The sequence below is a fragment of the Pavona decussata genome, unplaced genomic scaffold, assembly GCF_977016875.1.
Source record: "Pavona decussata unplaced genomic scaffold, jaPavDecu1.1 SCAFFOLD_130, whole genome shotgun sequence".
NCBI lineage: Eukaryota > Metazoa > Cnidaria > Anthozoa > Scleractinia > Agariciidae > Pavona > Pavona decussata.
This window is the reverse complement of record NW_028145544.1, coordinates 203,833-218,062: the sequence shown is the minus strand read 5'-3', so window position 1 is coordinate 218,062 and position 14,230 is coordinate 203,833. Positions and strand designations below refer to the sequence as shown.

Genomic DNA, 14,230 nt, shown 5'->3' with positions numbered 1-14,230 from the left:
ATATTGATAAATTTATTCGGCAGGCTGACATTACCAATTATTTCACACAACAGGTAATGACCACCTGTTAAATATCAAAATCAAGCGACATGATTGGCTAAAATATGTAAACTACAATTATACCTTCAACGCGAGTATGCATTTAAAAGACCTCCACACTGCCCTTGCTTTAAAGAAGGAAAAGACTTGGAAATACAGAATGGACGCTTTGTGAAGGAGCATTGAACTTTTATGGAAGAAAACGATCCAAAGAATTATCGAGTTGTCGAAGAACCGGAAGGTGAATTGTATGATAAGATAAAAGAGCTACAAACTTGTTTAGCCGATGCTGTTGAGGATCAAGACCAAATCGCCGAGGGAGACGCGCTTAGCTTTCTCGGACTTGCTTACTATAAACTAGGAGATTATAAAACTGCAAAAGAATACCATGAAAAGCATCTCTTATTGTCACAAGAGTTGAAGGATGAGAAAGGCGAAAGACGAGCTCATGGTAATTTAGGTTGCTTGTATAAAATAACTGGAGACTTCACTACAGCTAAAGAACATTTCAACTCCGCACTCAACATCGCCAAGGAAAGAGGTGACAAGCAGCCACTCGCCAAGATTTATAACAATCTTGGAAATATTTATGAGTTGGAAATGAACTATGAAGAAGCACTGAACTGTAATAAGGAGCGCCTTGCTGTTGCTAAGGAGATGAATGATCAGAATGGTATCGGCAAAGCTCTGGCAAATCTTGGTAACTTGAGTCATGTGATGGGGAATCTCAGAGATAGTATCGCGTTTTATGAGGAGATGCTGGTCATTTTGCGGGCGAAATTAAGTAAGTAATGTGCTTTCAAATATTTAAAGTTGGAAGGAAAACTAGTTTATTTATCATCATAATCTGGGTGAGATTTACAAATAATAGTTAATTAAATAGCTGTTATTTAGCGAAGGTTTTGACTACATAGGTTTCAGGGCAGTTTCGTGCGGAATCATTTTTATTTGTTTGAATCTGATTATGACTTCGGCCCAAGGTTTTTCGTTCAGTGTCCACAGCCAATGGCAGCTCATTTAACGATTGTCCTTATCTGACTATTTACTAATGACAGCCTCTTGATACTCCGAACTCGGCTTGAACGAGTTATGTCCAGAAATGCACGCTAATGAGATTCATGAACTGTATGATAGACATCACAAGGTGTCCCCTAACCTTAATTCTCACTAAAACACACATAATTCCGTCAAACATGAAGTCATATGAAACGACAAAAAGGCCTGTTTTATATGAAGTACCCAAATTCAGGGTCAGGTGCATTTCTGGACATAAGTGGCTTGAAGTGACTGATAACATCACGTGAAAATCACGAGGGGAGGTACCAAAGCGCCTTTCTTCCCCAGCTCCATTCTTTTCGTTCGCATCCGCCCGCGCTCTTACCGCGGATTGCAGATTGTTTTGCAGTCTTTACAGTCTAGCTGGTTGTGCTAAGACGGAAGAATGTCTTTTTTATAAGACAATCTTCTGTTCATTTTAGAATAATGCCTTCCTTCCTTCCTTCAGTCCTTCTTCTCTCTCTTTCTTTGTTATTTTTTTTTTATAATTCGCTGTCTAGATACAGTGTAAAGTGGACGCGTCTTGTTAACCGCTAAATTACGGTACTATATACAAAAAAAATATCCCCTTTCTTCTTTCTTTTCTGGCTGATTGCCCTCGCGGTTGTACTTATGCGATAGTATTGCTTCTTATTTTTCTATTCCCTTCAGGAATTCTTGATACTTTAGCCGAGGAGGAATCAAACTCGGAAGATGAGGACGATGTTGTTGATATCGACTTAGTGGCGCTAGAGGCTGTAGCGTAAGTAAGCTTAACTTCTTCTTAATGCAATTAAAAAAAATGTCCACTAACGTCAACCTTGGGGTTAAATTTCCTTGAGAAAAGACAAAACATACACCCGGCCCCTAAAATTTATATTGCTGTCAAAAATGGTAAATAATAGATCCCAAAAACGTAAATAGCAATTTCCATGAAACGATACTCTTGCAAAAACGTCATGCCATCAGTAGCGCGTTTTCTCTTTCTATTGAAGAGAAACTTAAAATGTGTTGAAGGGGACTGGGAATGAGAGAACGAACATCAACCCACCGTGAGGGAAAAGATGGCGGTGGTACATTTTACCACAATACCTTGCGAACCTAACCCCGCCAATAGGCACATAGCAAGCCAAATGTTTTGTGAAATTCTTCCCTGTGCTAACACCATTGTGTATGCGGCTAAGTTTGAAGTTTTAAAACTTCTCTGTGCGTTTTTGTGAGCGTTTAAGGGTTTTCGTACGCTAAGAATTATGGGTATATGTACCAATCGCCATCTTTTCCGGTACGGTGGATAAGTAACGTCATGTAAATATAATCCCTACGAAACTCGAATGACATAAACTTCACGTCCGTGTTACCAAAAGAAATGTAATTTACCTTCTTTTCTAGGGAAGTCAAACAAAAGATGGTGGACGAGAAACTCGCAGAAGAGAAAGCTAAAGCAGACATGGAAAAGAAACGAAGGTTCAAAAACCCTTTCAAGAAAAGACCGAAGACAAGAGAAGAAAAGATTGAAGCCTGGCTTGAAAAATAGATGCGCAAAAACTGATCAAATGTTCTTGATGCTCTAATTATTTAAAGTGGCACTGTCGCGTAGTCTTTACTGCGTTTCGATCAAGACTGTCAATATTAATGAGTCTGTTATTCCCCTAGGGGAACATGTCAATATATTCCCCTCGACCTTGTAAAAATAAAACAGTAACGGACAGCCGAGGCTTACAGCTTCATTCGTATAAATAGTTTGTGAAAACAAGGCAGTTTAATGTACTCAAAAAACGCGGTATCATTTCTCCACCAGGCTTTAAACATAACATTGCATTTCTTTTAATAGATATAAAAATGTTTTATTCAGCAGAGAATGTGACTATAATAAAGTTCTAAATTGTGGTCTCCACCCCCCTTAATTGCCAGTAACTAGAACTGAACAGTTTCTGTACGTGTTGTAATCTTTGAATAAAATTTTTGTTAATGTTGTCGTCGTCATTCTTATAGGGACCTTAAGCAACGACGACGGCAACGGCAACGAAAACGTCACCCAAAAATATATCTTTTTTTCATTCGTGTTACTTCGCGATTATTTCAACTCGCTCAACTTTTACAAAAATGGCGAACTATCCAAGAACCAAATTGGTAGGAGTGACGTACAAGTTAAGAAAGAAAATGAAAAATTCACCATCGTGCGTTCACGTTCTCCACAAAACCTTAAATTTGGTCATTTCACGTTGTTGTTTTGCAGAGGACGGCAAAGAAATGTACCAAAATGTAAAACCCACGTGCAGAGCGATTGTTTTTGCTCATTAAACCTATTGTTTTGCGGCGTTCCCGCTGCCGTCACCGTCGTCGTTGCTTAAGCTCCCTATTAGAGACCTTAAGACGACCGCAACAAGAACGTCAGAAAACAATAATTTTAATTAGCAAAACACTGGCTCTGCACGTGCGTTATAAACTTTATACGACATTTCTTTGTCGTCCTCTGCAAAACAACGACGTAAAATGACTACATTCAACGTTTTATGGAGAACGTGAACGCATGATGATTAATTTTCCTTTCTCGTTCTGAACTTTAAAGCCGCCCCTTTGACGTTAGCTCCTGGATAGTTCTGCAACATTACACAAACTAAATGAGCTGAAGTTATCGAGCAGGCAGTAGATAAGTACGAACGGACGTCACACAAGCTTACTGGCCATACTCAGTTTTTCCTCGTCGTAATTCTTCTCACCCATTCGTGATTATTACATTCTATCTCCCATTCGTTCACTACTCTACTGCTTTTCGACTCGAGAACACCGCTACTTACACATACTTACGAGTAGCCGACAGAAAAAGAGAGAGTGTCCATCAAAAGGTACGAGCGGCCGTTAAACAAGGACGAGTGGACGCGGGGGCGATGAGAGGCGCCTGTGTCGTAGTCTACGGGATGTTTTGTTCTTTTATCATTTTGCTTTATTCTTTTTTTGTTATCATTATTGTTTCTTTCAATTTGAAACCAGTTCTAGAAGTCGTGGGTTCGACTCCCGTCGAAGTCGGAGGGATATTTTATTTTTGTTTGATGTGATCTCCCATTTCCTTACTAGGACTAAAGTTCATTACAAATTCCTTGGGCTCATTTAGCACTTTAACATACACTACGGAGTAAATCTCTAAACTATCATAGTTCCGGAATCGACCCGCAGTGTCCTGATTCCCGTTGGTGATCTGGGGCCAGATACATCGTCCAACACTGATTATAACGTGTTGCACTCGTTTGGCCACCATGTTGCACGATGTTGGATGATGTTGAACGAAGTTTGATTTCCATCAAATATTGCCTTCAACATCGTCCAACATTTCTTCTGTTCTCAGGTGTGAAATTGTTGCATTCGTTTGGTCACCGTGTTCAACATCGTTGAACGCGCTTATGCCCCCTTAGCTGACTTTGCGAGTATCATATCAGTATCCATGGCGATGATTTATTGTTTATCATTTGCTGCGAGAGTTTCCGCATTGCGAACGAACAAAGTGATCTCTCTTCAAATACAAAGAGAAAGGGCAAGGGAGCAAGTGAAACTGTAAGACCAGGAAATTAAAAAAAAAAAAGTGAGAAGAGGTAGATTTCTACCTCGTTCCCAGGCTTCTCAGGAAAAGAGGGGACCTTGGGAGCCTTGGAAACGAGGTTGGCGCCATTTTTTGGCGCGGGAAATTTGCGCGGCTGGTCGGTCGGCGCGGGTTTGTTTTCTGAGAATTCTGGGTAGATTTATACCCTCGAGTCCACGGGCAAGTGTGCATCAACCGGCCATGTTGCGTCTTGCAGCTTTAATTTTTTAAATCTTTACCTCTAATCCTGTACCGTTGTTAATTCTTTTCGCCGAACTGATATTGCTTTTTTAAAAAGCACTGGTGAACCACGGAATTGCCAAGCAACAAGCCGTGAAGAGTAAACGACGCCGAAGCCAGCAACTGAGTTAAAACGAACACGTTTCACAGGTCGAGGGCGACAAGTTTGAAAATGAAATTCTACTTCCAGCAATTTCCTTCAACCTCAGGTAACTTACCAAATATGTTTTTTCCCTTCGCTAAGATTGGCTATGGAATTGTTTCAGAACAGAACTTTCTGTAGAGAAATGGTCTACTTGTCAGACCTAGGTATTGCAGTTGGACTCGCTGGTATCTTTAACGAGTCGTACACCCATTGGGGGTGGGGGGGGGGGTACTCTGGAGGTGCGCCCTTCTTTAATCTGGAGGGTGGGATAAGGTAAGATTGCTCATTATCAGGCCAGCTTCTTTTCATCTTGTGTTACACTGTAATTATTTTGTGTCTCGTTTGTCAGTATTGTTAACATTGCAAATGTTAGTACGGTAACCGTATTTACTCGTGTATAAGTCGACCTGTTGTGACCAAAAAATCAGCCCAAAAAATCGCCCTCGACTTATACATGAGTCATACAAAAAAACCCTACCAAGAAACCCAAGAAATTAGCATAACAATTACTCGAAGTCCGTTAGGAAAACCGAGTTTACAAAACCAGTTCTAATTGTGTTCGAGTATTGACAGTTTTCGGTGCATTCTTCGTCAACAAAAATGAAATATAAATAAATATTACGTGGTTGAAACACAAACCCACTGGAGAGTTTCTGCTGTGTCTTTTTATACATAGAGCAGACATTTTTCTTAGAGCTTCGCTGCCGTTTACGGTGCTGAATGTTCGTTTTCATCAAACGATTACAGGAGCTTAGTGACCTGGCACGGAAAGCACGTGGAGCTACCTTAGTTACCAGTACTCCTCAAATTTGTAGTTTGGTTACCAAGTTTTCGAAAATGGCGGTGTTTTCATCGAGCGATCTTCGGCTTTCCTTCGGTCTTCTTAATCTCCTTTCAAACTCAACATTGAGATAAAGGTTAGTTAAATGCAAGAAGATTTCATTTTCAATGCTATTTACTTCAAAATATCGTAAATTACTTCTCAAGTAAGTCAACGTGCTCGTGTGTGCGTAAATCCGAAAATCATGATGATATAAACAAGTGCTAATAAACTTCACTGCACACGATTACATTTTGCTCTGCAGTTTTATTTATTCACCATGTTTACAGTACATTCTCAGAAATAAGAGATTAACTTTTTGGGAAACTTCTTTCGCTCTGAAATTTTCTTCTTTAGCCAGAAATGATGAAAATCCGATTTTTGACCTTGAAAATGGGGGGTCGACTTATACACGAGTTCGACTTATACACGAGTAAATACGGTATTGTTGGTAATGTGGCTATTGTAAGTATTGTAAGTAGTGTAGTTGTTAGTATTGGAAGTATAGTAAGCATATAATTTTGTAAGTACAGTAAGTACTGTTTATTGTTGTATTCTGTGTCATGTAAAGTTAAAATAAAAATCTTTGAGCCTTAAAAGAATCCCTCACACATCCCAGGAGTACCCCCCCCCCTCCACTGCAGTTGTACATTACTGCATACTCAAAGGGAATCTCCTTCTCTTCTTTATTGAGCATTTTATTTTTATTCGGATCAGACTTCATCTCAAGTAGTGTCTTGTTGCTCCAAGCAGTTCACCAATTCACTAGATCACCTCTTATGTTTGCATCAGAAGTTATGAAATAATGTTCCTCTGTTTCCTTTGAAACCAAAATACAGATTTTGTATAGAAATCTGTTCTGAAATTATAAATTCATTTTAATTCTAGATGTCAAATGTCAGATGTCTTTAAATATATAGCACAGACATTTCGAAGGCTGGGGCAGGTCAGGCGAAGAAAACGAGACGATGCTGCAATATGTGCTTCTACATTCATTCCTAAGATAAATACAACATACCAAGAGCATCTGATTAATGAGACTTACTTTTATTTTCAGGACAATTTTTAATGCAACAGATTGTTGCTTGAGAGGAAATGCAATGTAAACAACACAAGAACACTGACTAAGAGATATTACTAAAGGTGAGTTAAGTTTTGAGTCAATGGCTTTAAGATTAATTATCGGTCCCTTAACAACTACTCAACTATCAACTCCTGTGTAATCTGCGAAGTACCACAACCACGGTGATCTGAATCCTTTTTGCAAGGTATGATACCGTTTTATGATATCAACAAATATTGGAAGTCAAAAACTATTAATTTCTAGTTCAGAATCTTTAAGTGTTCTTTATCTGCCTTAAATACTCTGTAAGATACAAAGTAGTTATAAAATAAAATATCTTATTATTCTACTATTATGTCATTTCACCAAATAAGGTCAAGAGAATGTGCAAAATATAAGACCGTAATTCACTGTATGCGTTTCACTGGCTTTCTGTGTTGTTTACGTCATTCGCATGCGCTGAAACTGATGGACAGATACATAATGCCGGATGTGTTTCAACACTCTTTCTAGAAAAGAAAAGCTAAAAGAACAAAATATTTTTGTAGTGGAATAATTAATCTCTTATTTGATGGTTTTACATATAATACCCGCGGACATTTTGGTCATTGCTCGTATTTTTCCTTACCCCTTTTGGGTAGGCTCGATTACCAGCCGCTGTTCGGGAAAATGAGCCCGCGCTCACCCCCCCGAAAAGACGGCTGGACGCGTGAGCTGACTATTGTTAGTTTTAGCCAATCGGAGTGTCGCCTGCACATTTTTTTGCATGCACGAATCTTGCATAAATTAGACAGTTGAAACATGGCGGCCTTCGAAGCAGCTCGTGATAAAATTTTGGAAACGTTTAAGCTCAATAGTTTGAGATCCATACAGCGAGAAGCGCTCGAGAAGTTGGTCAATGGTGAAGATGTATTCGTAATTCAGCCGACAGGTTCGGGAAAGTCGCTTATTTTTCAGTCCGCGCCAATTGTTTCTGATCTCGTGAAACCTTTGCCAAATGCGAAGTCCATCGCGATTGTGATTTCTCCTCTGGTTTCGCTCATGGAAGACCAAGTTCAGTTTCTTCAGTCCGTTGGAGTAAGTGCTGCGTTCATCGGAGATGACCAAAAAAGCGAAGCTATCAAAAAACAAGTAGAGCGAGGAGAATGTCAGCTAGTATATGGCTCTCACGAAGTGTTCTTGTCGTGTAAAAGATGGCGTGAAATGCTGACCAGCGACGTCTACAAGGAGCGATTGCGCCTGGTTGCAGTGGACGAAGCTCACTGCATTTCTCAATGGTAAGCTTGCCATTCTATAATTTATTTTCGTGGCAAATTTTCTTTAAAAGGTTCAGTAAGCGAGCGTAAGGTATTGACCATTAGCTGTTCATGCCTGCATCTGAAATTATCTCACATTTGATGACACTTTTGCTCATTTGAAACACAGTCTTTTCACTCTTCAGAACTCGCAACTTGGTGTTATAAAGGTTTTTTTTTTTTAATAGTTTTGATGCTGTACCCTTTCGAGGAAAAATACAGAGATTGTTTGTTCCAAACTTGTCAGAAATGTGTGGAATGTCAAGTTACAGTTAAAGCTAAATTTTTCACACCTTGTTTTTTGTTTGTGCCAAGATCACCAGCAATTATTGAGACTAAGAAGAACAGTAGGAATATTAGCAAGCCTGAAACATTTTATTTGTGCAAGTTCTCGTCTTGATACCGATTGAGCTCATATCAATTTCTGTCTGTATCATAATAGCGGTGACTGGTATTCAGTTTAAGAGTTATTGTCTGAGAAAACCAGGCAGGTGGTCAAAGATGGGGGTCGGCCAAATCATTCCATACTAACATCATAGATAGGTTAGGTGGACTTATGGATAAATATACTAAAGTTTGCTCTTCAAGTGTTTTGGTATAGGAGATATGAGATCCACTCTCCATCACCCCCTCAGGCCCTAGTTTTTCTGGTAAATTTGACCCAAATTTGACAGCCAGCAAAAACTGTACAATCTAGCGAACGAAGTTCATGTTTTGTACCTGATATGAATGGGCATTGAACTTCTTGTAAAAAGCCAGAGATATGCGAAATAAGCAAAAGTCACTTTACAACATTTAGTTTTGGAATACCTATATTTCGTATCTGCAAATGAGCAAGAAATTAGCCATTTTCGACCTCACGCAGAACACACAACTAAAACTTCAGCAAAAACTGGATGCCAAAACCAAACACTCTTACCTTCCATCTATCAAAATCAGCAATAATCTTTTTGGGCCATTCAAACAGCAAGATGCTACATCACCTCCATTTCTCTTACTACTCGATGTCATGTACAGCACGACACGACCCAATCAATGTGCTGTTTAAGCCGCTCCTGGATTTCGCATTGGGTTTGTCTTAAGTTAAAAATATTCAGTTGATCAAATTAGTTCCACAAAAAATTCAAATCCCCTCTCTTGCGAATTTAACGGAAAGAAAATTAAGAAAACGCGAAAATAAACAAAACGACGCCATGTTGAATATGTTCACTCGGGATGACTGGGAACTAGTTGATTGGTTGTAAGGGAGCCAGGGGCTAGCCAAGGCTGGCCATGGATGATTGTTCCACGCTGTTTTTCATAAGTAAGCTTTTTGATTTAAGGAAGGCTGGTTTAGGCTCATGCCGTAAGTGGCAAGGAATAACAAACTATTGGGAAATGAAGATACCAACGAGAGTTACAACCATTTTCCCTGGTTATTAAATGGCCTACATGTTGTTATGCTTGCTGGGCAGGGAATATCGAATTTCGAATTTAATTTGCATTTTGTGGGCTTTGATTAGGTGAAGCCGGTTTCTGGGTCAAGCTGTCTTGTACTGTCAAAGACAGGATTACAACAAATCAAATAAGAGGCAAAAACACAAGAGTAATTTAGAGAAACAATACCGTAGCCCAGTTGGAAGTCTTGTTTGTAGATTCACTTGCAGAAACTCTATTTTGTTTCAATACAAAGGGAAAATATCCGAAAAAATAACGTCATATTCTAATCTTTGATATCGTAAGAGACTATACACGTACGAAAGTATTTTATGACAATTTTGTTCTTACCATATTTACATTTATTACGTGACACATGGTCTTCGCTCCAGTCCTTTACGACAGTATTTACATTGCACTCAGAAGCGTAATGTACGACGCAAAATGAGCTGCTTATTTTCAACTGTTGCCAGTGTATGTGGTCCAACACCATACGCGCCAAATGAGCTTTATGTTATTCCTCTAAAATCATGCAGAAAGGATTTAACAGATTATCTAACTAATCTGGGTGTCAGTCGATCGAAGTCGAGGCTTAGGGACACGGATTAACGCAGCTGATGTTACTCTCAATCGCGCCGGATCGCATTCTCCATCAGAGGAAGACAGCGAAATGTCCAAAGCACAAATACGAATTAACAACACATTACCAGAAGTTAAAATCCAGTTGTTCTCACCCATCTCACGGAGGTGAAGCGAAAAAATTAAAAAATCCTCGTCGGGTAAACAAACAGGTGTCGGAAGAAATATACCAGGAGTTTCAAGTTTCAGTTCCAATAGGATCCGGTATGTACAATAAGCCAATATTTAAATTATTTTCTCGCAATTCACCTTTTTTTGGTAATTAATTTACTCTTTATATGTTACCTTAAGATATTTTCACCTTACGTGTGGTTTCTTATCAGTTCGGAAATCTCTGCTAATTTATCAAATGCGTTGTTTTGTTACAATGTAACAAACATCTCATTCAATTGAAATCAACATTTCAAATATTGTTTCAGCCCTGTGTATTATAAACACTTGTTGAAAAGGCCATTCAAGCAGATTTAAAGTGGAGGATGTTACCTTAAAATTTGAGGACAAGCTTAAGGTGAATGTTTTGAATTAATAGTATTAAGATTACTGTTCCCTTGGACCGATATATAACTTCTTTATTTATTCGACCCGGAGACAATTTTGTGATGATCCCAGTAGAGTTTAAGAGTTAGGCGTTGCAGATTCTACGTTAACTTGATGTTATTTGTTTATTCTCTGATTAGCGTTCTTGACGGTCCGGCAGCTCCTCCTTCCCGTCTCCTATCATATTTATCAAGGTATCAAAGCGGAGATAATACAGCCAAAACTAATTTTTTGTTAATTTGTTGTGTAAGTTTTCAACAGCAGCTTTTATAACCAAAAAGCGCATACTCCTAAGGGCCTTCTGGTGTACATGACAAGCCGGAATGATAAGTCCAACGCTTTTATTAAAAGCAAATGACGTATTCAGTGAGGGTTCCTAGGTAAATATTTCGCTTCACGACATGTGTTCATTGACAGACCAACGGAACTAGCAAAGTTCAAAATAAGTAAACAAAAGATCGGAAGCAAAAACAAACATACCTTGGAAAAGGCAGTTATCTATAGGAAAAAGGAAATTCCAACCCAAAGGGGATCTGCAAGGAAAATTCTTTTTTCTAAATATCAAGCGCGGATTTTCCGTCAGTTATCTTTAGTTTTACGCAGTTTATTTTAAAGGTAGAACAATTCCATGGCACTGTTTCTACTTATTTCACACATCCAATCTGATTGCCTTGCGGTAAAGGTAGAGATCATATTTCAGCTTTCCTCAGTGATTCAGAGGGGAGCGTGTCGAGTAGAGAGATTAACCTAGGAGGGTCAATTTATTGAGTAATAACTGTGATCAGTTTGCTTATACATTGTACAGAGATTTGTTTTACTAGTGTTATGTAGTACAAGTGTCAAATAACGGTACTTCTTTCGAAGTTACTAAACAGAAACTTTCTTATAACGGCATTGCAATTTTTGTTATTAAATTCAACAATTCCAGTTGTTCATGCTTTAGCGTGCTTTATCGAGTTGTGAAGAACGCGGGAGTTGGATATCTCTGATTTCTTGACGGTGGAAATGTACATCAAAAGCCGCGCGCTCAAAAAAAATCCAATGAAGTTATTTTTTCACGCTATTGCGCGGTTCTGCTGGTTCTATTTTGAGCATGATTCGTTCATGTCATTATTTGTTCAGATCTTGAGCTGTTTATCGCGATAAACAGACGTTTCTAGCAACAATCCCTGTCCCCTCCCTACCTAAAGTAAAAATAAGTAGGTCCCAGTCCCTTGAGAGCAATCCAACTCAAGATGGCGTCAATCTGTTTAGTTCGTATTTCTTTTAAAATTTTCCTTCTGTTAAATTTGCCAGAGAGGGGTTCTGATTTTTTTGGGACCACTTTAGTCAACTGCATATATTTAACTGTGGAGAAATCCAATGTGGAATCCAAGAGCGGCTTAATCGGCACATTGCTTGCGTCGTGTCGTGCTGTACATGACAACGAGTGGTAGGAGTAATGGAGCTGGTGAAGCATCTTGCTGTTTGAATGGCCCAAAAAGATTATTGATGATTGTGATAGAGGGAAGGTAAGAGTGTTTGGTTTTAGCATCCGATTGTTGCTGAAGATTTAGTTGTGTGTTCTGCGTGAGTTCGAAAATGGCTAATTTCTTGCTCATTCGCAGATGCGAAATATAGGTATTCCAAAACTAAATGTTGTAAAGTGACTTTTGCTCATTTCGCATATCTCTGGCTTTTTACAAGAAGTTCTATGACCATTTATATCAGGTACAAAACACGAACTCTCTTCGCTAAATTTTACAGTTTTTGCTGGCTGTCAAATTTGGGTCAAATTTACCAGAAAAACTAGGACCTGAGGGGGTGATGGAGAGGGGATCTCATTTCTCCTATACCAAAACACTTGAAGAGTAAACTTTAGTAAATTTATCCATAAGTCCACCTAACCTAACTATGATGTTAGTATGGAATAATTTGGCCGACCCCCATCTTTCAGCTTTTTCAGATTTTGCCCGGTTTTCTCAGACATTGACTCTTAATTTCCTGTATACCATTTAATGGCTTGTGTTATATTTTTAGGGGTTATGCAGTGAAGAAAGGGGAGTTGGCATTCAGGAAATGGTTTGGCCGAATCAACGAGATACGTTCGATAATAGGAAAAGTGCCATTGATAGCGCTGACTGCAACGGCTATGACATCGACCAGACTGAGGATAATGAGGTCACTGGAAATGAAGAAGCCATCTTTGTTCATAGAAAGTCCAGACAGGCAGAACATTAGTTATGCAGTTAAAGTTGTCACTCCTGATCCTTCCAAAACCTTCCATTCAATGCTGAAAGACCTTAAGGAACAGAAAGACACTTACCAACGCACTATTATTTATTGTCAAACAATTAAAGTGACAACTTTTCTTTACGGATTTTTTCAGTCAGAACTTGGAAGCGAGATGTATGTTGACAATTCCATGGATCCAAAGAAAAGAATTGTGGAAATGTTCCATAGCCGAATTGACACTTTAAACAGAGAGCACATTCTTTATTCCATGGGAATTCCGGAGGGCCCAGTTCGTGTGCTTATAGCAACCATCGCATATGGCATGGGCATCGACTGCAAAGATGTCAAGGTTGTTATCCATTATGGACCCTCATACAACCTTGAAACCTACCTTCAGGAGAGTGGGAGAGCTGGTAGAAACAGCGGAGAACAATGTAGAGCAGTTATGCTCTACTCCAGCTTAATGATGAAACACTGCTCAGAAGAAATCAAAACCTATGCAAAGAACTCGTCAAGATGCAGGCAAAAAATGCTTCTAGAAAACTTTGATGAAGATTTAAGCACTAATGAGCTAATGAGCACAGCTAATGAGCACTTGCACCAATGCTGCGACATCTGCCAAAAAGAATGCAAGTGCCAAGGAAATTTATGTGACTTTGTCTTTTTTTGGTCTTCAGTCATTAGAGGTTCAGGAAACAACTGAACAATTTGTTTCAAGACCAGTAAGCAGGACACAGTTAACAAGTTTGCAGGAAAAGTTACTTTATTTCAAGGCAGCACTCAAGGAACAAAATCTGCGCAAAGCAAGGAAACTGAATTTGCCAATGTTTGCACCTTCAAAGTTTTATGGTGGAATTGGAGATACAGAAATAGCACAAATCATGGAACACTGTGACAAAATTTTCACTGTTGCAGATGTGTTCAAGTATGTTGACATCTGGCATTCAAGTGTGGCAGTGGAGCTTTTATTTTGTTTATCCCAAGTATTTGGTGATTTAGTTGTCAGTGAACTTGAGGAAGAGGTAGAGGATACCTTTCAAAATTTTGAAGAGGACATTTTTGGTTTTGACATTGCAGACTCTGTGCTAGCTGGTATCCCAGAGGAGTTTTTTTCGATCAGTGAGGATTTGCTGCACAATGAAGTATCTGACTCTGATACAGAGTAAGCAAAATATTTACCAAGGTGTGTGTTAGTTGTTATCCTGAGTCAGAC

At 39.0% G+C, this 14,230-nt stretch overlaps 1 protein-coding gene, 1 long non-coding RNA gene and 1 pseudogene across 7 annotated transcripts in view; all 3 read left to right on the top strand.

The window, feature by feature from the left end:
* Window positions 1-27: 27 nt before the first annotated feature.
* Window positions 28-2,788, top strand: LOC146468449 (uncharacterized). Of its 2 annotated transcripts, none has more exons than XM_085124244.1 (3): window positions 28-823; window positions 1,747-1,837; window positions 2,464-2,788. In XM_085124244.1, exons 1-3 carry the CDS (start codon window positions 232-234, stop codon window positions 2,606-2,608), a joined length of 828 nt encoding a protein of 275 aa, XP_084980370.1. In that variant the 5' UTR covers window positions 28-231; the 3' UTR covers window positions 2,609-2,788. The 2 variants fall into 2 exon arrangements, with proteins under 2 accessions (XP_084980370.1, XP_084980371.1); XM_085124245.1 differs by having other exon boundaries at window positions 1,747-1,841; window positions 2,464-2,593.
* Window positions 2,789-4,774: 1,986 nt separating this feature from the next.
* The window catches only part of LOC146468446 (uncharacterized), a 29,195-nt gene continuing 19,739 nt past the window's right edge, over window positions 4,775-14,230 (top strand). Inside the window, exons 1-2 of one of the 4 annotated variants that reach the window (XR_014867459.1) lie at window positions 4,781-5,097; window positions 6,911-6,996. This is a non-coding gene — a long non-coding RNA (uncharacterized LOC146468446). Of the gene's footprint in view, window positions 5,098-6,910; window positions 6,997-14,230 lie in introns of all 4 variants that reach the window. The other 3 variants (XR_014867458.1, XR_014867461.1, XR_014867460.1) reach the window with 3 other exon arrangements.
* Window positions 7,559-14,183, top strand: LOC146468448 (uncharacterized; annotated as a pseudogene). Its single transcript, XR_014867457.1, has 2 exons — window positions 7,559-8,193; window positions 12,823-14,183. The product of XR_014867457.1 is annotated as an uncharacterized LOC146468448 (transcript).